This window comes from Cnephaeus nilssonii (assembly GCF_951640355.1).
Source record: "Cnephaeus nilssonii genome assembly, chromosome: 6".
NCBI lineage: Eukaryota > Metazoa > Chordata > Mammalia > Chiroptera > Vespertilionidae > Cnephaeus > Cnephaeus nilssonii.
The window spans coordinates 2,927,942-2,952,106 of record NC_137077.1 but is presented as its reverse complement, the minus strand read 5'-3'; the positions used below and the strand labels follow the sequence as shown (position 1 = coordinate 2,952,106).

The 24,165-nt window shown below is 61.0% G+C and overlaps 2 protein-coding genes across 3 annotated transcripts; one reads left to right on the top strand and one right to left on the bottom strand.

The window, feature by feature from the left end:
* Window positions 1–1,162: 1,162 nt before the first annotated feature.
* MCAT (malonyl-CoA-acyl carrier protein transacylase) lies at window positions 1,163–10,354 on the bottom strand. Its single transcript, XM_079775827.1, has 4 exons — window positions 9,909–10,354; window positions 8,627–8,714; window positions 5,255–5,472; window positions 1,163–1,636 (listed from the first exon to the last, which is right to left on the bottom strand). Exons 1-4 carry the CDS (start codon window positions 10,326–10,328, stop codon window positions 1,196–1,198), a joined length of 1,167 nt encoding a protein of 388 aa, XP_079631953.1. The 5' UTR covers window positions 10,329–10,354; the 3' UTR covers window positions 1,163–1,195.
* Window positions 10,355–14,724: 4,370 nt separating this feature from the next.
* TSPO (translocator protein) lies at window positions 14,725–23,651 on the top strand. Of its 2 annotated transcripts, none has more exons than XM_079774260.1 (4): window positions 14,725–14,802; window positions 21,232–21,441; window positions 22,653–22,791; window positions 23,227–23,651. In XM_079774260.1, exons 2-4 carry the CDS (start codon window positions 21,260–21,262, stop codon window positions 23,413–23,415), a joined length of 510 nt encoding a protein of 169 aa, XP_079630386.1. In that variant the 5' UTR covers window positions 14,725–14,802; window positions 21,232–21,259; the 3' UTR covers window positions 23,416–23,651. The 2 variants fall into 2 exon arrangements, with proteins under 2 accessions (XP_079630386.1, XP_079630387.1); XM_079774261.1 differs by lacking the exon at window positions 14,725–14,802 and adding an exon at window positions 15,193–15,304.
* Window positions 23,652–24,165: the final 514 nt, after the last annotated feature.

Below are 24,165 nucleotides of genomic sequence, written 5' to 3'. Positions count from 1 at the left end.
CGCAGTGGCTCTCGGCCAGGGCTGTGGAGACCGTGTTTGGGGGTCACAGTGGCCAGGAGCCGGCACAGCTACCCACAAGCTGGGGTTCCCACAGGGGGGCTGGTTCTACCCGCAGGCCAGCAGGGCCCTGCTGAGAAACACTGTGGAATGAAACACCAGCAGCCCCACCCAGGATTTGAAGAGCCAGCACATCAGCAGTATGTGAAGACCAACGGGCTTCATTCCCAGGAAGGCTTGCCCCCTGTCTGATCAGTGAGAACCGAGATGGCAGCGTAGGTAGGTAAACACCCACTGGTACTTCCCGCCTCCCACAATGGCATCAGCATTACAACTAAACCAGAACCACCATCATTTGGAACCACCTGAAAGCCGGCTGAATGGAAGTCCTACAAGAAGGCACACTGGTAGGAGGGGCGGAGGCACCGAACGGGCTGGACCGGCACCCACGTGTGCCACTTCTTTAACCAGGAGGGAGATTGTCTCTGCGGAGGCCCCCGTGAGGAGCAAGGGGTCCCAGCCCCACACCAGACCCCCCAGCCCAGGCTCCCAGAGCTGGGAAGACAAGTCCCCGTAACTACAGGCTGTGAAAACCAGCAGGGATTGGGGCTCAGTGACACAGAGGCCGATGGAGAACCAGCTGTTCCTCTTAAAGGGCCAGCGCATGAACTGAACTTACAAGGTCCTGCTTCCTCTGAGCTCCAGCGCCGGGCGGGGGGCGGGGGGAGAGAAGGCTCTGGGGGACCCAGACATACTGGGAGGAACTGGATTGTCTGGCATTGGGGCAGAAACTAGAACCAGTAGACAGCTTTAGATCATACCAGATTACAACTCTACACATCCACAGCAACACACTCAGAGCAGACACAGTGAGCACCAAGTCCTGCTCCCTGGGGGTGTCTCCTGCACAGCAGCTCCCACTGTAGGGCGACGGGTCCTCACAGCCAACTGGCCCGGAGGTCAATTCCTTCCAGTGACACCAACAGCACTCAAGGCTCAGCAGCCCCGCCCCCAGCATCCAAACACGTGTGGAGGAGAAATGGACTGTTGTATAAATACTCACTTTATGTGCTTTAGTGGCGTCACACAGTCCCTCCCCATCACTGGCAGGCAGAGACTGGACAGGAAGCAGCAGGAACAGCCTCCTCTGGGGAGGCCAGGCTTGCTCAGCCCCCGCCGCCCCCACCCCACCCCGAGGTCATCGGAGACCCTGCAGGTCCTCGTCCGCGGCCTCCTCGGCCTCGAGCACGTCCACGTGGCTGTAGGACTTCCAGGCCTGCAGGTTGCAGCTCCGCAGGATGGCGCCCAGCTGCTTCCCGGGGCCCACCTCGAAGGTCCGGGGGAAGTCGGAGCCTTTCTTCCTCTCGTACAAGGCGTGCATCGTCTGCTCCCACTTCACCGGGGAGACCACCTGCTTCACCAGCAGCTGCTGGATCTGCGCAGGGTGCATGTACCTGCTCCCGCTGACGTTGGCGTGCACGGAGACCAGGGGCCGCTTCACGTCGATGGCCTTGAGGACCTGCGCCAGGGGCTCCACGGCGGGCTCCATGAGGCGGGTGTGGAAGGCCCCGCTGACCGGCAGCATCTTGGTGCGTCGGAAGTGGAACCTGGAGGAGTTCTTCTGGAGAAACTGCAGAGCCTGCAAGGGAACGGGAGGAGGGGTAAGCCAAGCCAAGCTCAGGAAACGACACAGCAGCCAGCACGGCTCCATCACAGCCCCGGTCCAGAACAGGCTCCTCCTCCCACACCTCCTCCCGCAACCACAGGCGGTGACGGACTCCAGGCACCTCGTTCGTGAGAGCGGCTCCCGAGTCAGTGCCCCAGGAGGCCCCCTCCAGGAGGCCCCCTCCAGGACCTGACCATGGACCGGTGCCCAGGCAGGCGACCAGTGTGGCTGAGACCTGAGGCGGGAACCGCGGGATCTGGGTCCCATCTCAGCACTGTCATTCACTAGTTGGTGGCCCCAGGCAAAGCACTCGATCTCTGACCTTCTCCTTCCTCCCTAAAAAAGCACAATTTCATCTACTTTGAAGGTTGCTGGGAAGTGATCAAACCGGAGGGGTGTGACAGAGTCTGATTACAAAAGGGAACTATCTAGCCCTGGTCGGAGTGGCTCAGTTGTTTGAGCATAGCCCTGTGCACTGAAAGGTTGCCAGTTCGATTTCCGGTCAGGGCACGTGCCCAGGTTGTGGGCTCAATCCCCAGTGTGGGGCGTTCAGGAACAGCCGATCAATGATTCTTTCTCATCACTGCTGTTTCTTCTCTCTCTCTCTCCTTCTCCCCCCCTCTCTGAAATAATGAAAATACTTAAAAATAAAAATCAACATAAAATCTTAACAAAGAAAAAAATTTAGCCAAAACCGGTTTGGCTCAGTGGATAGAGCGTCGGCCTGAGGACTGAAGGGTCCCGGGTTCGATTCCAATCAAGGGCATGTACCTTGGTTGCGGGCACATCCCCAGTAGGGGGTGTGCAGGAGGCAGCTGGTCGATGTTTCTCTCTCATCGATGTTTCTAGCTCTCTATCCCTCTCCCTTCCTCCCTGTAAAAGTCAATAAAATATATTTAAAAAATTTAAAAAGCAGTCTATTGGAGCTGTCGCCAACCTTTCGGACCTCACGGACCACGGGTTGGCGACCGCTGGTCTAATGTGTTCATTTTCCATCCCATTCCGCTACCCCTCGTCATGGTTACTAGGGCTGTTTTCATGTTCCTACGTAACCGCCAACGTGAAAACCCAGGAGGCTCCCAGCTCATTGTCTTCCCTGGCCCCCTCCTCCGGAAGCCCATCCCGATCCCCAGGCCAACAGGCCTAAACCAGGAGCTGCTTGCAAACAACATAACGTGCAAATGTCTTTAACAACAGATATTCTTAAGAGACCTTCGCTCTCAGGACACAGCCCAGGGCCACCCTCCACTGGGACCTGTGCACTAAACAGTCTGCCGTTCCCCCCAAACCCAACACCATCCACAGCCTGCTCCCCCAAACCCAACACCATCCACAGCCTGCTCCCCCAAACCCAACACCATCCACAGCCTGCTCCCCCAAACCCAACACCATCCACAGCCTGCTCCCCCCAACCCAACACCATCCACAGCCTGCTCCCCCAACCCAACACCATCCACAGCCTGCTCCCCCAAACCCAACACCATCCACAGCCTGCTCCCCCCAAACCCAACACCATCCACAGCCTGCTCCCCCCAACCCAACACCATCCACAGCCTGCTCCCCCCAACCCAACACCATCCACAGCCTGCTCCCCCAAACCCAACACCATCCACAGCCTGCTCCCCCAAACCCAACACCATCCACAGCCTGCTCCCCCCAACCCGACACCGTCAGGGCCTGCTCAGAGCCTGGGCCAGCTGCTCCCTGGAAGACTAAGTTAAGCCTTAAAAAGGTCACGGCAGTTGCATGATCGTGGGTGATTTTACTTTACCTCTGTGCCTCAGTTTCCTCCTCTATAAAATGGGGTAACGGCAATATTTATAGGGCTATGGTAAGGAGAACTATGCTTGGCAAACAAGTGCTATTTAAGGTTAGCAGTCATTCTCTGGAATACCAAGCCCATCCCTGTCCACCGGGAAACTTTGTAACAGGGTACCTAGTCTGTGCCCCCACAGGAGGAGGGTTAGTTTTGGGTGGCACGGCACCTCTGGGGGCCCCTCCCTGCAGGGGTGCATCCTGCCCGCCCAGGCATGGCCAGGGCAGCCCTTGGCCCTCCTGTCACTCTCCTGTGCTGTTTGCAGCTTGAACCCCGGGGCAAGCGCGAAGTAGAGCCCAGCCCAGCACCGCTTACCCGGCGTGGGGACCTCACCTGTGGGAACCACATCCGCGGGGACCATGGAGGGTTCGGGCCGTCACTGCGGCAGAATCCAGACTGCCCTGCCTGCCCTGGTGCCTCACATCCATGGCCACCCTCCCCCGACCCCCCACCCCAGCTCACGGAGGGCCGTGCCCCAGCAGCCTCTGCACAGAGGCCTGTTGACTCCATGCGGGGCCTCCCACCACGCAGGACTGTGACACAGCATCCTGTGTGGACCCTGCATCATTTCAGTGGGTCCCCGAGTGCTTTCCATGGAGCCTCCGACTCCTCCAACTTGAGTCCCAGCCGTGGGCCCAGCCGTGGGCCCAGCAGGCTCCCCTGTGGCTGGCGCTCAGGTCAGCGCTGGTCCAGCAGAGGCGCCGAGGGTTTTACATCCTGGGCTGAAGACCCCGGCACTTCCAACAGAACCGAGAGGCCACACCTGGGGCTCCGGGGGCCACCGGGCGATGCCCACCTGCCCGGGAGCCTGCGAGGGAGAGGCCTCCGGGGTGGGGTCCGCCTGGCCCACTCTGCACTTCGTCCCAATGAGCAGCCAGCTTCACGAAGATGTGGAGGCCGCTGTACCTGGTCTCCGGTCTCCTCCCCATCTTGTCACAAGAGGGGCCTGCTGGCTCTCGCTGACTCAGGAGACACGGGACACCTGGCTGCTGGCAAGGCCTGAGAGGAAGCCCTGAGCAGTCAAGTGCAGGAAAGCACTCGAGTGAGACCGGCTTCAGCCCCGGCACCGCCTCCCTCACCTCCAAGCACTTGCCCTCTGCCTCCACTTCCTGTGTGTGAGGCTGAGCCCAGACTCCCTGCCGCAGAGCAAGGACGGGCTGGGAGGACCAGACAAGGCGTGCGAACAGCGCCCTGCGCCCGCATCCATCTCCTCCAGGCACTGCCGTCTGGCGTCCCCTCCGTGAGCCCACTGGTGGACAGCCTGGCCCTGGCTGTGCCCTGGCCCTGGCTCCCCCGCTCCCAGTGGCCTTCCTTCGATGGCAGGAACCTGGCCCATCAGCCACGGGGCCCTCAGCGCCTGTCACGGAGGAGCTGCTCGAAGTGCCGTCGGGGGGAGCGGCGAACGGAGGGACGTGCAGGAGGGTTAACTCGGTGCAGAAACAGAGCAAGCAGGCGGGCGGAGCAGCCCAGCAGGAGCCGGCTCTCCCCTCTCTAAGGAAGCAGCACAGCAAGGCTGAGAGAAGCCCAGAATGTTCTGCAGGGAGGCCCTGGAGACCATCCGGCCAGCCCTTTACCCCTCAGGTGGGCTGGCGGTTTGCCCAAGGCCCCTGCCTGTACGTGTGAAGCGGGGATGGCACCCGCCTTCGGCCTCCTCTGCATCGCTCCTGCCCTCACCTACTTCCCAAGCCCACGGCTGGGCAGAGCACCCGCCGCGCCGCTGGGGCTCACGGGGTGGCAGATGCCAACCTCCTCACGGGACCAGGGTCAACACCAACCTCCAGGTGTCCCGAGATCACCCTGCAGTCCGGGAACAGGTAGTTGGCCACCTCGCACACGGGGTTCTCCATGCCCAGGGTCTTGCAGTGCTCCCGGGCTTCCAGACAGGCGGACGTGAACTTGGTCTGGGGCCGGCCGAGGACGGACAGCATCCCGCTGGGGACGGCTTCCGAGGCCTCCTGCATCGCCTCAGCCCGGATTTTCACCGCGTACAGACCTGGCCGGAGAGAAGTGCGTGGGAAATCAGCGTACGTAAGAGGGAGGGACGCTCAGGCTGTGGGCGTGCCGAGGCACTGATGTCGGCATTTGTCACCGGCCACACGGCCGTCGTTCTGTCTGCGCCCATCACTCAGAGATGTGCCACTGTCACCAGGAAGCAGTGCTGTCCTCAGCCGGCACAGATGGACTCACAGAGCTCCCACCCAGAGGCCGGCCTGGTGTAGGGTCTGACCGGGGGTGATCTTGTCTGCAGGCACTTTTTCATTGTCACAACTGGGGGGGATAGGGGTGCTACTGGCAACTGGTGGGTAGAGGCCAGGGATGCTACTCAACATGCAAAGCACCCCCAAAGCAAAGAATGATCTGTCCAAAATGCCAACAGTGCTGCCACGGAGAGACCCCGGTGTGCGGCGAAAGGCAGGTGTTCGGGCCACGTTGCTTTGGGCAAGTCGTGGTCTCCTTCCAGGTCAAATTTTTAGTCAGTACAACGAGGATAATAGTATGCATCTGCCTGGACTGTTGTGAAAAGTCAGGAGTAGTTAGTTTATTATGTAAGAGAAATCTTGTTGAAGAGGAACAACAAGAGCCAGCAGGTATTTGGAATAATGTACCAACTACAAACAATTACATGGGCTTCAATAACGTAATTATTATAAACCCGGCACTGCCGCCCTCACTCGGCAGCTCTGCCAAGGCAGACGACCGAGAGCACAGGCTCCTGGCTCCGTGGCTCCGGAGAGGGGAGAGGACAGGGCTGGACCCAGCTACCCGGCGCCAATGGTCGTGATCCAGGAATGACCTGTACCTACTGTCCCTGACCAGACCCAGGGGCCAGTCCTGGGTTTGATGGGACAGCAGAGAAGGTCTGAGGAGCGAGTCCTGCACTGTCTCTCTAACGTCCTCAGTCACTTGGTACCGACGTGTTTGTACTGAGCCCTTAGCCCCCTTCCTGGCAGCGAACGCGTAAGAGCCTGTGGGGGAAGTAGCAGAGAACACGCAGGAGAGAGAACATGGGAAATCCTCCCACGCAGGCATTCAGGAAGTAGCTATGCAAAACGTCAAGCGAGAAAACTGAACACAGAATGTACACCTGCTATAATTCTGAAAATTACACACGTAAAACTATGTACATATAAAAGAGTTTTATTAGCAAGTAGGAAATATGAAACTTTTTCATTTCCTTAATAGTGCTATATATTTTTAAAAACACTGAGGTGAAGTCACAAAAAATATAAGCAGTTTCAAGTGTACAAGGCAGTGTACTTGTTGCATTCATGCTGTGCAACCACCAGCTCTCGTTTCAAAACTCTCCACCATCCCACGAAACACCACACCTGCTACTGGTAATCACTCCGTTTCTCCTTCCCTCCACCCCCATAACCACTAATCTGTTGTCTCTGGACCTTTCACACGCAAGGATCACACAGTATGTGACCGTTGTGGCTCCGCACTGAGCACCTGTTGGAGGTTCATCCATGTTGCAGCCTGTGTCGGTACTTCACTGCTTTTCACTCCTGACTAACATTCCAGCACAGATACTTGATTAGCTCATCCGCTCATCGGCTGATGGACATTTGTACTGCTTCCGCCTTTTGGGTATTATACACATCTGTGTACACGTTTTCATCCTAGGTACAGACCCCCGGGACGACTCCTGGCTCACATGGTGATTCTGTTTCGCTTTTTGAGGAAGCACCACGCTTCTCCACAACGGCTGCACCCTTTTACACTGTTACCCGCACCGTGGAAGGCTCCTATTTTCACATCCTTGCCAACACTTATTCTTTTCCTTTTTGTCACTGATGTTGTAAATTAAAGCCATCCTGCCCTAGCTGGTTTGGCTCAGTGGATAGGGCGTCAGCCTGCGGACTGAAAGGTCCCGGGTTCGATTCCGGTCAAGGGCATGTACCTTGGTTGTGGGCACATCCCCAGTGAGGGGTGTGCAGGAGGCAGCTGATCAATGTTTCTCATCGATGTTTCTAACTCTCTCTCTCCCTCTCCCTTTCTCTCTGTAAAAAATCAATAAAATAAATATATATTAAAAAAAAAAAATTAAAGCCATCCTAGTGGAGCCCTGGCCGGTTTGGCTCAGTGGATAGAGCGTCAGCCTGCAGACTGAAGACTCCCAGGTTTGATTGCAGTCAAGGGCACATGCCCCCGTTGCGGGCTCGATCCCCTAGTAGGGGGCATGCAGGAGGTAGCCCTTCAGTGATTCTCTCTCATCATTGATGTTTCTATCTCTCTCTCCCGTTCTGAAATCAATAAAAATATATTAAAACAAAAATAAATGAAAAATAAAAATAAAATTTAAAAAAGCCATCCTAGTGGATGTGAAGTATCTCATTGTGGTCTGTTGTTTTGTTAAAATATGCTTTTATTGATTTCAGAGAGGAAGGGAGAGGGAGAGAGAGAGATATCAATGATGAGAGAGAATCATTGATTGGCTGCCTCCTGCACGCACCCTAATGGGGATCGAGCCCGAAAACCAAGCATGTGCCCTGACTCAGAATCAAACTGTGAACTCCTGGCTCATGGGTCGATGCTCAGCAGCTGAGCCACACCAGCCGGGCTCACTGTGGTTTTGATTTGCATTTCCCCAGTGATTAGCAATGCACATCTCCTCATGTGCGCATTGGCCATTTGTGTATCTTCTTTGGAGAAATGTCTATTCAAGTCCTTTGCCACGGCTCTCACTCAGATTCCTGTCTGCACGCAGCATGCCCCAAGCCAGGCACCGAGGCCAGAATGGCCAACTGTAAACGAAGATGTCTAACTTTTCACTGTATGCAAAACTCTTAGGAAGTGAAACTCAAGATCAAACATTCATCTCCTTTTCAATCAATGAACTGTACTGAGTGTCTACCATGTGACAGGCACTGAAGGTGTGTGATGGACCGAGAATGCACAGGACAGCGGGGAAGATGGTCAAGCACGCAGATTCCATGAGATTACAGAAAGAAAGGAAAACCCTGATGAACTCTCCCAGCTTAAACGAGAATCAAGGTGCAGTCTGGCCCTCAGTTCCAATGTCGCCCCTCTCTATATGCTCCTCTATCACCCTCGTGGCGCACCATTACTTTTGGCAACGTCCCTTATCTCTAGTGAGCCCAGCAAGACGACACCCCTGTGCCACACCAAGGCCCTCTCTGTACCTTCAGAGAACTCCATGGCTCCGGCAAACACTAGGGCTGCGAACTCTCCCACACTGAAGCCAGCAGCGGCGACGCAGTTCTCAATCACCTGCAGCGACAGATGCAGAACGTGAGGCCTGTTCGGGCTCTGCTCTGGAGAGCTGGCCGGGGCTCCGGGAGCCAGGCTGGGCGGGCCTGGGGCTCCAGCTCGAAGACGACACTCGCTGACCTGGCCCTTTCCTGGTCAGGAACGTCCCTGGCAGTGAAGGCCCCTGGCTGACTCCGAGGCAAAGCTCTGCCTCCAACTCTTGCCCCTGCCCTGGACCGCCTCCCAGGCCGGAGGGAGCGGAACACAGAAGTGAAAAGTAGGACTTCCAGGGTCACGCAGGGTTGGATTTGATTCTTAGCTTGGGATGGTTCCCTAACCTTTCTGAGCCTGTTATCTCATCCCGGAAATGAGGAAGGAGCAGACCCGGTCCCAGGCCGCTGAGAGAAGTACGTGAATTAAAGGGTAAGCCCTCCGGGAATGTTATCATCACAGCTCAACAGGACCACCCAGCTGCTTCCTTTCATTTCCGAGTCTCCTTTCCTCATCCACAAACGAACAGTATTTTCCTCACAAGGTTGTGAGGGTGAAATGGAGTGAAGGGTTTAAAGTACTAGCTTTACATTTACTGTCTTGTCGGGCTTTTTGTTGTTGCTGTTAATCCTCATCCAAGCATACTTTTCCATTGGTTTTTAGAGGGAGTGAGAGAGAGAAAGCGAGAAAGAGAAACATCAATGTGAGAGAGACCCATCGATTGGTTGCCTCCCGCACACACCCCGACCCAGTTCCGGGGCCTTGACCAGAATCGAACCCTCGACCCTTCAGTCTGCAGGCCGAAGCTCTATCCAAGGAGCCAAGGGGAACACTTACTGTCTTGATCGAGTTAAATAATAACAGCAATCAATTCACACCTGCAAGTGAAGTGACACCCTCAGACGTATTCTCAATGATCTTCCAAATTCACTTAGTACTCAAACTGTTAAGGATCATTTAAAGCAGCATCCCGGCCCTTGACCCCCCCGCCCCTGCTCTGTTTTCCTTCCTGCAACACTTATCTCTAAGACACTATGTAATGTACACAGTGCATTACTCCCATCACCTGTCTCCCTCCCCTATGCAAGCTCTCTCAGGGCAGGGGTCCTTGGTGTTTGCTTATGGCGGTATCTCCGGCCTAGAACAGCGCCTGGCACGGAGGGGGCCCTCAGACCCCTGTCCCCGCGGGAGCGCCCGGCCTGGCGGTGCGAGCGCGGGCCTCACCGCGGGCTGCAGGTGCTGCAGTTTCTCCACGGCGGCCAGCGAGGCCACGAAGACGGCGGGCTGGCAGTGCGCGGTGCGGTCCAGGGCCTCCTGCGGCCCGCGCAGGCTCAGCTCCAGCAGGTCGTAGCCCAGCACGCGGCGGGCGGCGGCGTAGAGCTCGCGGACGCGCGGGTAGCGCAGCAGCCCGCGGCCCATGCCCACCACCTGGCTGCCCTGGCCCGGGAAGAGCAGCACCGAGGACTGGCCGGGCAGCCGCCGCGCCGCCGGCTCCCGGGGCCCCTCCTCCGCCGTGGTCGCATCTCGCAGCAGCTCGGCCACGTCCACGGCGCCCGGCGGAGGCGGCCGGAAGTTCGAGGCGCCGCGGCGGCCGCCCGCGCCCCAGCCCCAGGCCCCCAGGGCCCGCGCCACGCGGACGCTCATGCTGAGGAACCGGCCCCACGCGCGTTACCCGGGCGACCGACGTACGACTGCGGCGGCGCGGCGCGGCGCGGTCCGTGACGCATTTCCTCCCGGGCGGACCGGGCACCCGGGGCGGGAAGAAAGGTTCCGCAGTTCCTGGTTCCGGCCCCGCTTGCCACTCTTCACTGCTGCGTGCGGGCGTCTAGAGTGACCGGTGCGCTGACTTCAACCCCCACGGAAAAGACGAAAACGCGACCCTGCACCACCATGAGCCCTCCAAAGTATTTATTGACTAAACAACACCAGCGAAGCAATAGTCACGCTTTCTACCTAGCACCTGGAAGTGCTCGAAACGCCTCCACATTCTTTGTCTCAGCACTTACTTGATTCTCCCAGCTGCACTGGGCGTTAAGCAAGATAACAGCTCTCTTGTGTAATGTTTCCTACAAACCAGACCCGGTGCCTAGCCCATAATAAACACCCAATAAATATTTGTCCCACCGAACGAAGCCCTGGAGACTTTTCAGACATTCGCTTATTTAATTTCTCACAGCTACGCTGTGACGAATAGGTACTGTTATCCTCCATTTATGGGTGAGTAGACAAAGGCTCTAAGAGTGGGTGACAGAAGAGGAATGGAAATTGGGGTTCCCTGGCTTCTGAGGCTGGGTCAAAGAGAGTCTATCTCTAAACCTCAGCCTAATCACATACATACACCTCCCCCTTCGCTTCTCTCTCATTTCCTGCCCACTCCTTCTAAAGAGCCCAGGACACACACACACACACACACACACACACTCACTACACACCTCATAATGAGAAAGATCGAGGTAGAATGATGTCAGCAAATCTTCAGTGAGTTTGTCCTGAGAATGAAAGCCCTAACTCTTAGGACATTGTGGCAGCCTTGCTTTTGACAAGGAAAAAGTGGGAATGAGCTGCTTGCCCCACGAGAGGAGATTAGTCAAGGGAATTACGGCGAATCTAATGCTGTGATCGTGAAAGACTGGGAGGAGCGTCTCAGGTTGGGACAGGAATGGAGCCTCAGGAAGCCCGTAAATCCCCAGCCCCGGAGCCGGTAAAGACATCAATGCACAGGGACAGGGAGAACAGGAAAGGGCCAGCAACAGCCTGTCTGGAAGCCGGAAAGCGGGCGGACCAGTGTGACCTGGCCTAGCGGCCCCCACGCAGCCAAATCCCTCCGGCAGTGGAGCTGAGGACCAGCCCTTATTCATACAACAGCAAAGTGTAGGAGCTGGTAGCAGGCTGCTTCTAGACCTGAGGTGCAAGGCTAAAGTAAAGAGAACCATTTGGAGGGGTCTTTGGGGAACAGTTAGATCTCTGGCTCCCCTCCTTCTCTCTAGCCACTGAGTGATGCCCCTCCCCCATTCTAGCAAATATCCAGAGATGAGTTCTGGGAAGGGCTGGGCATGCCAGGGACAGTGGTGGATGTGGGTACTCCGCCGAAACAGGGGGCGCTGAATGCTGAATGAGGGACGGCCTCCAGGGTTCTCCCCACGGAGCTGGAACCCTGGAGCCAGACCCCTCCCCTCCAGCAAGGGCCCGGAGGACCTTGGGGAATCTGGCCAGTCCAAGATGAAAATCCTGAAGGTATTGACAGTCCAGGAAGTTCCCAAATGGCCCACCAAGTTCAACTTAGAGTGAAGTTAAACTAACACATACCATCCACTGACTTATTCTCCTTTTTTTAAAAAAATATATTTTTTTGATTTTTTTCAGAGAGGAAGGGAGAAGGATAGAGAGTCAGAAACGTCGATGAGAGAGAAACATCGATAGCTGCCTCCTACACACCTCCTACTGGGGATGTGCCCGCAACCAAGGTACATGCCCTTGACCGGAATCGAACCTGGGACCTTTCAGTCCGCAGGCCGACGCTCTATCCACTGAGCCACACCGGTTAGGGCTCTCCTCCTTTTTTCCCCTAATCGTGAGCAGCCATCGAAGACTCCCAGGCATCTGAGGAAATCCTCTTACAGACAGAAAACAAAGACCACATAGGGTTCAGAGTCGAAAGAAAACTACCATGGAAGTCAGAGAAGACACTGCCTCCATGAAAAAGGAACAGGAAGTGACATGAGAAAATAGCACTCAGAAAACAAAAAGGAATCCCTGGGAATGAAAAACAGGAGAGCGGAACTGAAGAACTGAAGAACTCCAGAGAAGGCCAGGAAGAGAGAGCCGAGGAAACCTCAGGAGGCAAAGCCACAGAAGAACCAAACGAGAGAAGCAGGAGCGGAAAAGAAGCGCGAAGACCAGCCAGGGAATCCAGGGCACCGCGTCCCTGCGGCTCCAGAAAGAGGAGTGAGAAATGGCGGGAAGGAAATCAGTGTTTTTATTTCATTCCTGGAGAATAAAGGGCGTGGTTTTCCTGGGTGAATGGGGCCCTGCGTGCTGGCATGATGGATGGAGTTAGCCGCACAGAGAGGAACATCAGTGTGAAATGTCGGGACTTGGGAGGCAAACATCTTAAAACCTCCCAGGAAGAACAAAACGGGTTGCATGCAAAGGCTTGGAGCCCAGAATCGCCTCAGCCTTCTCATCAGCTCTGTGGCGGCTGGGAGACCCCGTCTCCATGACGCCGAGGGACAAATATCTCCACCTTTGAATTCTTAGCCAAGTGTCTATCAGCCAGGTGCTGGATATATATGTCCCTCGAGGCTGGCACATGACACGTGCCCAAGGACGCTCCCGTGCTCAGTGCTGTGGAGTTCAGAGGTCATGGCCCACTTGGAGGGGAGGGTGCACAGAGTTGGGGTTCTGGAAGAGCTTCCTGGGGTGACACTGGAGAGCAGTCAGCCTTGGACACGTGGAGACACCCAGGGGGAGGGAAAGGGGGAGGAGGAATGGCGCTCGGGCAGGGGAACAGCGTGTGCAAAGGCAGGGAGGCGGGAAGGGGTGGGCAGCCAGCTTGACCCCAGCTTGGCAGGGCCGTGCGTGCCGGGCACAAGGCTTGGGCTGGCTCCCGAGGCCGTGGGGGCCGCGGAGGGTTCTGAGCGGAGGAGGGGCGTGGAAGGGAGCTAGGGGCCAGCGAGGGCTGTGGCTGCGGCCAGGTGCAGGTGGGGTCGCCGGGTTGGAGGGGAGGGAGGCGGGAGGCGCGGAGGCATGCAGGCAGAACGATGGACATGCACAGCCGTGCCCAGACCTCGGTGGGTCCTCGGAGCTGCAGGCTCCCACCTGAGACAGGCTGTTAACCCGTGAGGGCAGGGCCCTGGGGGTTTGTGCCCGGCTCTCCCGCTGGCCTGCCGGGCAGCAAGTAGTAGGGACAGCAGTCTCTGCCTCCGGGGTGCCCGAGGGCCTGGCGCCTGCACGCAGAGGGGCGAGGCTGGAGGGAAGCCACACGCTTTCTCCCACGGGCCTTCTGGGGAGGGAAGTGTGTCACTGGGCCAAGCCACGGGCACCTCTTCGTGGGAGGAGGGCGCTGCTGGCGGCTCTGGGAGGCGTGGCCAGGCCGCTTCACTGGGAGGGAGGCGCAGTGCCTGGGGCAAATACCTTAATTTCTTTTAAAACCCGACGGGAGAGGTGGGTGGAGTCCAGCCTGGATTATTCTTGTTATGCCAGTGCAGTCAAAGGTGGAAGTGCCCACCGGACAAAATGCCAGGGCCCGGGAAGTCGGACCTGGGCCCAGGAGGCCCCCCCCTGAGCCCCTGAGCCCGGGGAGAGGGGTGCGGCTCACCGTCCCCCAGGACAGCAGGGGCGGCTGTGAGCCTGCAGGCTCCGGGCTCTGCCCACCAGGTCAGCCCAGGCCGGCCAGGCCCGGCTGCAGTGACAAAGCGGCGTGCGATGGGGAGGGGTGCCCCCCTCCCCCAGGGGCTGGACCTGTGGGTCCCATCAGGGTGACGCTGGCAAACTGGAGGCACCTCTGGGCTGTGAGCCCGCAGCCTCCACGCACCGAGCACCACGGCTCTGCCAGGCCCGCATTCTAGGCGCCATCAGTCCCACTGCCTGTGCCCACCTTCCAGACCAGGACTTGGAGGCCGAGGACCCAGCCAGAGGGCTGCCAGGAGGAGGGTGAGGCTGCCTCCCGCCCTGGGCAGCAGCTAAAGGGGGGCTCCTCCGCAGACGGTGGCCAGGCGGCTGTGTAGGTGGGGGTTCAGGTTTTGCCATCCAGCGATGCGATGCCCCTCTCTGAGCGCCATCTCTGTTGGCCCATTTTACAGATGGGAAAGGTGAGACTCCAGAGAAGCGACCTGCTTGCGGACCCAGTCGGGTCGCGGCTGGGACCTGTGGGGAGGAGGAGACCTGGTCCTGGCGGGTGAGCAGAGCGCGTCCCGCGGGCGCCGCCGCTGGGAGGAGGGAGCTCCCCGTCCCGTCCCGTCCGGTCCCGTCCCGCGGGCAGGCCAGTGGGCGGGCCGGGCTCCCAGCCAGCCGGGCGGGGCCGGGCGGAGCCTCACTGCCCCGGGCGGGGCGGGCCGGACCGACTTCGCCTGCCACTTCCCCTGCGCAGCTCCCTTCCCGGAGCGAGTCCTCGTCGCTGGTGAGTGGGGACGGGGCGCCCGGGGAACCGAGCAAGGGGGCCCCTCGAGGGCGCGATCCCCGCCGGCGGCGTTTGGCCCGAGGGGGCAACTGAGGCCAGAGGTGGCAGGTCCCGGGCGGAGACCCGAGGGGAGGCCGCGGGGCTGCACTAGGAGCTTGGCTGCAAGTCACTGGGGCGGCGGCGGTTGGGCGATGGGGAGACAAGACGTGTGTGTGTGCGTGTGTGTGTGTGTGTGTGTGCGCGTGTGTGTGCGTGTGTGGTGTGTGTGTGTGTGTGTGTGTGTGTGTGTGTGAGACTTGGGCAGCCCCGCCCCGTCCCACCTCCGCCCCCTTTCGCCCAGCCCGGGGCACGTCCGGGGGGGGGGGGAGAAGCAGAGCCGCGGGGGAGGGGCGGACACCCCCTCTTCCGCCCACTCCTGTGAGCCAGCCGGCCGGGGAGGGTGGGACGCCCTTTGTAGGGGAGGAAACCCCGGCCAGACTGGGGAGGTTTTGCCCAAAGCCAGGTAAGACCCCAAGCGGCCTTAGAACCCTTAGAACCCGGTCCTTAGCCCCCCATTCCAGTGCTCAGGTGCGCAGTGGCCTGGACATGGGCCTGCTGACCGACCTGTACCCTAGGCACACCTGCCAGAAGGGGAAACTGAGGCCTGTGGGCTTCCAGCGGCGAACACTGCGGAGTGCTGGGGTGGCTGGCAGATGCCGTGGGCTGCTCCGGGCGGCAAGCCCCTCCCGCTGGCCTGCCGAGGCATGTGGGTGCCCGGGGCCAGGTGCCTGGCGCCAGCCACGTGCTCAGGGTGGGCTGCAGGAGCGGGGCTGGGCCTCTCCAGGCTCAGGAGCCCAGGCCGTTCCACCAGGGCCACGGGCAGGGAGGGGTGGCAGAGGCGGCCCTCGACCAAGGCTGTGCGCCAGGATGTGGGCTGAGGCCTGTGTCTCTGTGGGGCAGAGTGGGGCCCGCAGGGCAGGAGGAGACAGGCGTCAGCTCCTCCCTCAGCTTCTCCAAGGGAGTGGAGCTTGTCCACTGGTGGGAAAGGAGCTGTGAGCTAGGGAGGGAGAGGAGCAGGCCTCCGTGAGAGGCCTCCAGAAGGCTGCTCCCACCCCCAGAGGGAGCCTCCCAGGGCGTCCCGGGCCCCGCGGGGGAACTGAGGCTCAGGCAGGGACCACTGGCCCAGGGAGTAGCCACAGCCGTGGAGCTGGGCTTCGAACCAGGGGGTTCTGTGGTGGCTCAGGGGTGGGGTGAGGGCCCACAGGGAGGGAGCCTACTGTTTGCTGTGTACACTTGCCTTTTCATCATTTTACGTTTGAATCTTGGTTTTTAAAATCTGTATTTTCTTTTACTTCTTTAAAAAAAATATTTTATTGATTTTTTACAGAGAGGAAGGGAGAGGGATAGAGAGTTAGAAACATCGATGAGAGAGAAACATCGATCAGCTGCCTCCTGCACACTCCCTACTGGGGATGTGCCCACAACCAAGGTACATGCCCTTGACTGGAATCGAACCCAGGACCCTTGAGTCCGCAGGCCGACGCTCTATCCACTGAGCCACACCGGTTAAGGCCTTTTACTTCTTTTTGATTGTGCAAGCAATGCCTGGCCGCGCTCTGTGTTTAAAAAGTAGTCATGCTCCACAAAGCAAGTTTCTTCTTGTCTCCCAGCCGGACCCAGCGCCACCCCAGCCCACCCCAGTCCTACTCCTACCCCAGCCTCACCGCGGCCCCGCCCTCCCGGTTTCCAGCGGCTGGGGGTCCTTATAGACCTGCTGTCTGGTACCTCGGACACTTTCATGGTGGAAAGGCTTTACAGAGGTTATAATCAGGAGGATTGGCTGTGAGTCCTACACACACACACACACCCAAGTCCCTAGTCCCTGGGACCGTGGTGGCTTCCAGGGAGACAGAGGCGGGGAGGCTGGGTCAGCTGGGAGGGGCGTCAGAGAAAGGACAAAAGGCTTTGTGCTGCCCCGGGGCAGCTCTGCCACCTTCTGAAGGAGCGTCACCTACAGGGGACCCACAGCCCACAGCGGGTCCAGGGAGACGGAGGGCCCCCCGGGACCCCAGGGCCGGGAGTGAAGGGAGGGCCTGGGTCCCCGTCCGGGGCGGGGAAGGTTCAGATCCTGTTCTGCTGCCCGATGCTCCGAGGGGCTGGGACGTGGGCCTTAGGGTGGGCGGGAGGGAGGCCCTTGGCGCTGGCGTGGTCCGTGGGCGGAGCAGGGAGGAGGGAGGAGGGAGGTGGGGTGACGCAGGCCGAGGTGCCAAGTCAGGATGGGAGGGGGCTGAGAGGGGAGGCGCACAGTGTTGTGAGTGGACGCGTGGCCCAGAGCTCCGGCCAGCAGAGTCCCAGCTCGGGGTGGGGGTGGAGTCCTCGGCCTCAGAGTTACACAGACCCCACAGTTCTGTGATGCCCTGTGCCTCAGTTTCCTCTTCTGGACCGTGGGAATAGTGAGGAGTCCACACGGAGGCCCAGAGGGCCGTGCGGCTCAGGGCTCTGAGAAGAATAAGCGAGGGGATGAGTCCAGCCTGGCCCACTGCGCCCTCCGCCCTCCGCCAGTCCCACCCCACCAGTAGCCCTACCCCCTCCAGTATCCCCACCCCTCCAGCAGCCCCACCCCTCCAGTAGCCCCACCCCCACCAGTAGCCCCACCCCCTCCGCCAGCCCACCCTCCACCAGACCCCCCCCCCAGTAGCCCCACCTCTCCGCCAGCACCTCACCTGCTGGTCATTCCCAGGGGCCCAGGCCCTGAGCCCTGCTTGCCCCATTCTTGGCCTGGTTTGGAGGCCGTGGGGGCGGGGCCTCCGTGCAGCATTGTCCCCTGCGTGTCCAGTGGCCAGCCAGTTTTCTCAGCCTGGGGTCGGCTCCATGGAGGAAATGGGGCGAGTGGCCCCCAACACCCATACCCACAGCCCCTCACTCAGCTGGTCCTCACTTGAGCCTCTCCACGGCCCCATGAAGCAGCCAGGCCAGGTTATACCCACTTGCCCTAGGGGGGAACTGAGGCCCAGAGAGGCGCTTTGGCCTGGGGTCACCAAGCCAATTGGAGGCAAAGCCAAGGTTTGGGTTCTTAGTCACCTTCTGCCAGAGGCAGAAATGAGGGGGTGGCATTGCCCCTCTGCCCGAGTCCGAGCCCTTCCCCTTCCCGGCCCCGGGCGCTTCCTGGCGCCCCCCGGGGCCCCTTCCAGAGCGGATCTCTCAGGCCGCCCTGCCAGCCTGGCCAGCATGACTCAGCGTGTGGGTCCCCCCGGGGGTGACTCAGGAGCCAGGCAGCCTCCAGAGGCCCATGAAACGCCCGCCTGGCCTCTCCACGGGGGGCATCTGGGCTCCCTGTTTGCGACCCTCTGACCCTCTGACCCCCTCGGCCCGTGGAGCACAAACAGCCCGGCCCTTGAAGGGGCGGCCTGGGGGGGGGAGGGGTGGGGGGCGCAGGAGCTCTGGCTCTCACCCTGCTCTGTCGCTTCGGCCACAGGGAAGCCCCACCCCTGGTGGGGGGCTTGGGAGGTGGGCTCTAGGCCCCGGCCGGCTGGCACCCCGCGCGGGTCTGTGTGGGGGTTGCTTAGGCAAGCGCTGGGTGCCGTGTCAGGGTGCCTACCCCGCCCACAACCCCCCCCCCCCCGGGAGAAGTGTGGACAAGGCTGCATTGTGGGCGCCCTGACAACATGGTGCTGGTGAGAGGAGCCGGTCCCCAAAGGCCACGGGCTGCAGCCCTGTGAGGGGCCGGAGTACCGGTCAGTCACCTGGAAATGCTCCTGCGGAGGGGCGATCGGAGGCTCCTCAGGGGCCCAGGATCGCGCCCTGCCCGGCCCTGTCGCGGGCCCAGCCCCGGGCAGTGCGGGAAACTGTCCCCACTCAACAGGCGGGAAAACCGAGGCCCAGGGAGGGAGGGATCCCGGCCGCTGAGGGCAGAGCTGGGCCCCGCTGGGAGCCCAACACTCTGTTCCTTCAAAATTAAGATTCACTGGCCTCTCCCTCTCCCTCTCCCTCTCCCTCTCCCTCTCCCTCTCCCTCTCCCTCTCCCTCTCCCTCTCCCTCTCCCTCTCCCTCTCCCTCTTCCTCCCTCTCCCCCCCCCCTCTCTCTCTCTCTCTCTCACACACACACACACACACACACACACACACACACACACACACGCCCCGCCTGTCCCTCCCCTGAGCCCCGAGGGCCTCCTCGGCTTCTTAACTCGCTTCCTGAGCCTGCAGCCCGGCTGGCTCACCCCACCACCTCTAACTTCCTCAATGAACTTTCTCTAATTTGAAAAAAAAAAAAATAACGCTCATAGAGACGCTTTGGAAAACGATGGCGATGTAATGAACCGCCCCGTGCGGGCCTCCTGGGCCGGCGTCACCGCAGGGCCAGACCTGGCGAAGCTCCCGCCCAGGCCGGGACCCAAGGCCCATGCTCAGGTCGGGGCTCCGCCCGGGCCGGCCACACAGCTCTTGCCAAGAAAATCCTGTTTTCAGGATGATGACAACATCTTTGAGCGTTTGTTACAGTTTTTACAATGCATACTTATATGGTCTACTTTCTGTTGAAATTGGGATTGTCTGTATTACTCAGTTTTATATTTATGCGGGCCTCTGGGTTGCACAGGGCCTCTCCCCTGCATCTGCCCCCCTCCCACCCCCCTCCAGGCCACCCTTGCTGGCCGGCCGTGTCCTTCTCTGGACCCCCACATCCCCCTCCTGTGTCCCCCTCCTCTGTCCCCCTCCTGTGTCCCCCTCCTGTGTCCTGTGGAGAAAGTGCTCACTGCCTTCCAGCACCTTCTTCCCCAGATCCCGGGTCAGGGTGCCCCTTCTGAGGCTGTGCCCAGCCCCCCTTCCTGTGTGCCAGAGAGGGAAAGCAGCCCCCCACCCCAGCAGGCTGTGATGTAAGTTTACTGAACTGAATCCAGTGTGTGGCTTCTTATCTCATGCAAAGACACCCCCAGATTCTCCAACTGGGGTCAGTGTGTCAGGGGCGGCTCAGCCCCTCCTTTTGTGATGGGGAAGCAGACGCTGAGTCAGGGGTGCTGAGGGGCTTGGGGTGCCCGCAGCAGGTCCCGGCAGAGCTGGCCCCAGAGGCCAGCCTGGGCTCCCCGCCCCCTCAGTGTCTCTCTGGACTCTCAGCCCCAATGAGCGTCTCAGCTTGCCAGGAGCATGGCACGCTGCCGGGCACCTAGTAGGTCCTCAGCGCAGCGCTTGGTGCTGCTGGGCACGGGGCACGGCCACCGAGCATAACGGCGAGGCCGATGCCTGGGTCCCCAGCTTCCCGGCCCGAGGCAGAGCCTTCCTCACCCTGAGCCCTGCCCTCCGGCCTGCTGAGGCCTCCCCCTCCCACTCAGCACCCCGGTGGCCCAGGGTGTCAGGCAGGAGCGGGTTTTGACCCAGGCCAAGCTTGGCCCCAGAGTGCTGTGTGACCCCAGGCAGGCTGCTGTCCCTCTCTGGCACACAGAAGGGGGGGGGGGAGGTGATTTTATTTATTTATTATTTATTTATTTTAAAAATATATTTTATTGATTTTTTTACAGAGAGGAAGGGAGAGGGATAGAGAGTCAGAAACATCAATGAGAGAGAAACATCGATCAGCTGCCTCCTGCACACCTCCCACTGGGCATGTGCCTGCAACCAAGGTACATGCCCTGACTGGAATCGAACCCGGGACCTTTCAGTCCACAGACCGACGCTCTATCCACTGAGCCAAACCAGTTAGGGCGGGAGGGTGATTTTAGGGTGTGCACAGGTCCCACACTGGGCTGGGCCCCGGGAGGCCCAGGTTGATGTTCCATTTTACGGAGGGAAAGACTGAGGGCAGCCGGAGGGTTTGGGTGATTTGCCTGAGGTCCCTGTGAGTCCTGGGAGGCAGGAAGGAGCCAAGCCCTGTCTGCCACCAGCCGCCCAACGAGTGAACGAGAAGTTCTGGGACCTAAAGCACAGGGTGTGGACTGGCCCAGGCCTCCCAGGCCCCCGGCTGGCGCTCGGCCTGGGGGGGGGGGGGAGGCTGGGAAGCCTGCTTGGTGGCGGGGGCCCAGCTGGCCTGACTGAGGGGCAGAGCGGAGGGCTCCCCGGTCTGGAGACCCTCGGCCAAGGCTGAGGCGAGAGCACAGGACCCTGGTGCGGGGGCCGGGCTGAGGGGGGCCCACAGTGGGACGGGCACCTGGGAGGCTCCTGCGGTCGGTCGGTCGGGGCAGCTTCTGGGCTTCTGGGCGGGAGGAGTTTGGGTGGAGATGGGTTCACTAGGGCCCCGGGCTGGGAGGGCCCCTCCCCCTCCCCCTCCCCCCTCGCTCATCCTTTCCTCGCCTCCCCTCTTCCCTTCAACCGAGCGCCTTGTGAGTGACGAGGGGCTGGTGCCAGGTCCCCCCAGGACTTTCGGTGACGCTGAAGGAGACGGCGGCCTGACCCGGGTCTGCGCACAGTAGGTCCTCGGGAAACGCCCAGCCTCTCACCCGGCCCTGGTTTCTCTTTCAGAGCTTCCAGAACCGCATCCGGAGCAGCGATGGCCCCGCCCTGGGTGCCCGCCGTGGGCTTCACGCTGGCGCCCAGCCTGGGGGCCTTCCTGGGCTCCTACCACGTCCGCGGGGAGGGCCTGCGCTGGTACGCCGGCCTGCAGAAGCCCTCGTGGCACCCGCCCCGCTGGACGCTGGGCCCCATCTGGGGCACGCTCTACTCGGCCATGGGGTGAGCGGGCCAGTCCCCCGGGGCGGGCGGGCGGGGCCTCTTCCCTTTCTGGGGCCCAGGCCGGGCCGGGCTGTCCGTGCTGCTGGGGCAGCGGCCCCGTGTCGGGAGGGTGGAGAGGGCGGCGGGCCGTGGATTGCACCACCCAGCTCTCCCCTGCGGGCTTCTCGGCAGGGACAGGCCGGATGGCTCAACCCCACACTGGCATCCTGGCTGTTTTCACAACTCCAGGGTGAGACGGGCTCCGTGGGCAAAGTTCATATGTGGGCCGCGTGGAGGCTTCCCGGACCCATGGCAGCAGTAACAGCCGCAGTCACAGCGGCTGCCGTTGGCCGAGCATCCGTTTGGTGCTAGAGCGTGGGACCCGGCGGGAGGCCCTGGACTAGACCCTGGGAGTTGCTGCAAGGGAGTGCTGTGTGTGGTCGCCCCTGGTGGCCACGGTGGGAACTGCATGCAGGAGGTGCTGGCAGCTTCCTGCCCATCTTCTGGAATGTTCCCAGCATGCGGGTTCTGGGCCAGCCCAGGGCAGGGTGGGGCCGTAGACCCTAGCTACCCTCGGGGCAGGTAGCAGAGGCTGGGCTGGGTGCCCAGAGTTCTGGTGGGAGTAAGTCCCTGAAACCTGGCTGTCACTGGCCCCCCCACCCCCCCAGCCCAGCCAGGCTCCCAGCGCTCCCTGCGTCCTGCTCCCTTCTCCCCAGTCCTGGCCCAGGACCTCGCTCCTGCGTCAGCTCGCTCTAGCCTCCAGGCCTCCACACTCCTCCTTGGCCTTCCTCTACCATCGAGACCCTGACACGGCACAAACGTGGCCCCGTCTCTTTCCTGGAACCCTGCCCCGTGAGGCTCCTGTAGGCACTGCCAAGGGCAAACTCCTACTCATCCTGCAAGGCCCAGCCCAAATGTCCCTGTGTTCTGTGCAGTGCCTGGGCAGGGCTGGGAGCCTCACGGGCTTCCTTCACAGCACCGGTAACGATAATCGCGGTAAATACTTATTGAGTACCCCACGTGCCAGGCACTGTCCTAAGCACGACCAGTGTGTTAACTTGATTCCCCACAGCAACCCTGCGAGAAATGAAGGCCCAGAGAGGTCAGGCAACTTCCCAAGGCCACACAGCAGTCAGCGGCAGGGCAGGCCTGCGCCATCACCGCGCCGTCCCGGAGGTCAGTGCGCGCCTGGCCTCTTCCCGCCGTTGCCCTGACAGGGGCCTCTGTTTCAGATACGGCTCCTACCTGGTCTGGAAAGAGCTGGGGGGCTTCTCGGAGGAAGCGGTGGTCCCCCTGGGCCTCTACGCGGGGCAGCTGACCCTGAACTGGGCGTGGCCCCCCATCTTCTTTGGCACCCGGCAGATGGGTGTGGTAAGTGCCTCCCTGCTCCCTGGAGTTGGGCCGCGGAGGGTGGGCCTCCTTCGGGGGACATGAGCCCCACCACCCGGACGGGGCCGGGCCCAAAGGCAGCACCCGTCAGCAGCCTTAGGGGCCAGCGCCCTCTGGTGGAGCCTCCAGGCGGCTTTCCTCCAGCGCAGGCGCCGGACAGGCTGGGGCTCTGGTTTAGGGGCCAACGTGGAGGACAACCCACATTGCCCCTGGCGCCATGCGCCCCACACGTGGCGCGGGTCAGGCAGAGGCAGTTGTTGCCATGTTACATGTGGGGGAACTGAGGCGGAGGGCTGGGGGGGGGCGTGGCCGGGTCCTGCAGGGGTGGGATGGAGATTGCTCCCATGGGTGGGCAGCTGGGACATGCACCCTAGTGGGTACCTTGAGCCTCAGGCCCCGTCCTCCGTGTCTCCACAGGCCCTGGTGGACCTCCTGCTGACGGGGGGGTTGGCGGCAGCCACCACCGTGGCCTGGCACCGGGTGAGCCCTCCGGCTGCTCGGCTGCTCTACCCGTACCTGGCCTGGCTGGCCTTCGCCACCGCACTCAACTATTGCGTCTGGCGGGACAACCAAGGCCGGCGGGGCGGCCGGCGGCTTGCGGAATGAGGTGCCTGTCCCTGAGGACTGTGGCTGCTGCCAGGTGGGCCTGTGGCGGGTGGTGGCCTCACACCTTCGTGGCCACCACACCTGCGAGTCTGTCGGGGGCTCAGCCCAGGGTCACCACCGGCTTCGGAGCGGCTCCAGGCTGAGCCCACACCCAGGGGCACGTCCTGCACTTTCTGCGCTGCTGGGGGCACGGGCTCGGGGCACCGAGTGTCACAGCCAAATAAAGTCTCTAACACGCCCTGGCCTTTTTCTTGGCGGGGAAGCTCATCCCCTGCTGGTGTCTGAGCTGCGTCACCGATGGGCCTGCTCAGGGCGCCTGCACGCTCTGGGGGCCACCCCAGACCCTGTAAGAGGCGAGGGGCCCAGGGAGAGCAGCCCGGGTTTGACCCGGAGCCCACCCTGGCTGTGCTGCTGCCTGGCTGGTAGGGACCCGGCCCGGGCCTTGGGCTCAGCTGACAGGCCGGCCTGCCCCCCTCCGGGCCTCCAGGAGCCGGGGCTCAGCCTCTGGAGGGTGCGGCCCACAGTCTGCCTGGGCCCAAGGCAGGGCCCTCCGTCGGCCGCCCCTGGGGGCCAGGACGCCTGCCAGCCCGCCCCACCCAGGGCAGCCCCTCAAACACCTCATGGGGGGAGGGCACATCAGAGGCAGGAAAGGCCGGTCCCAGCCCAGCAGGCAGCAGCCCCTCACTGGCCAGGCCTGCCCAGGTGTCACCCCGGCTTCACACGGGAGACCCACGCCCTCCCAGGCAGCTG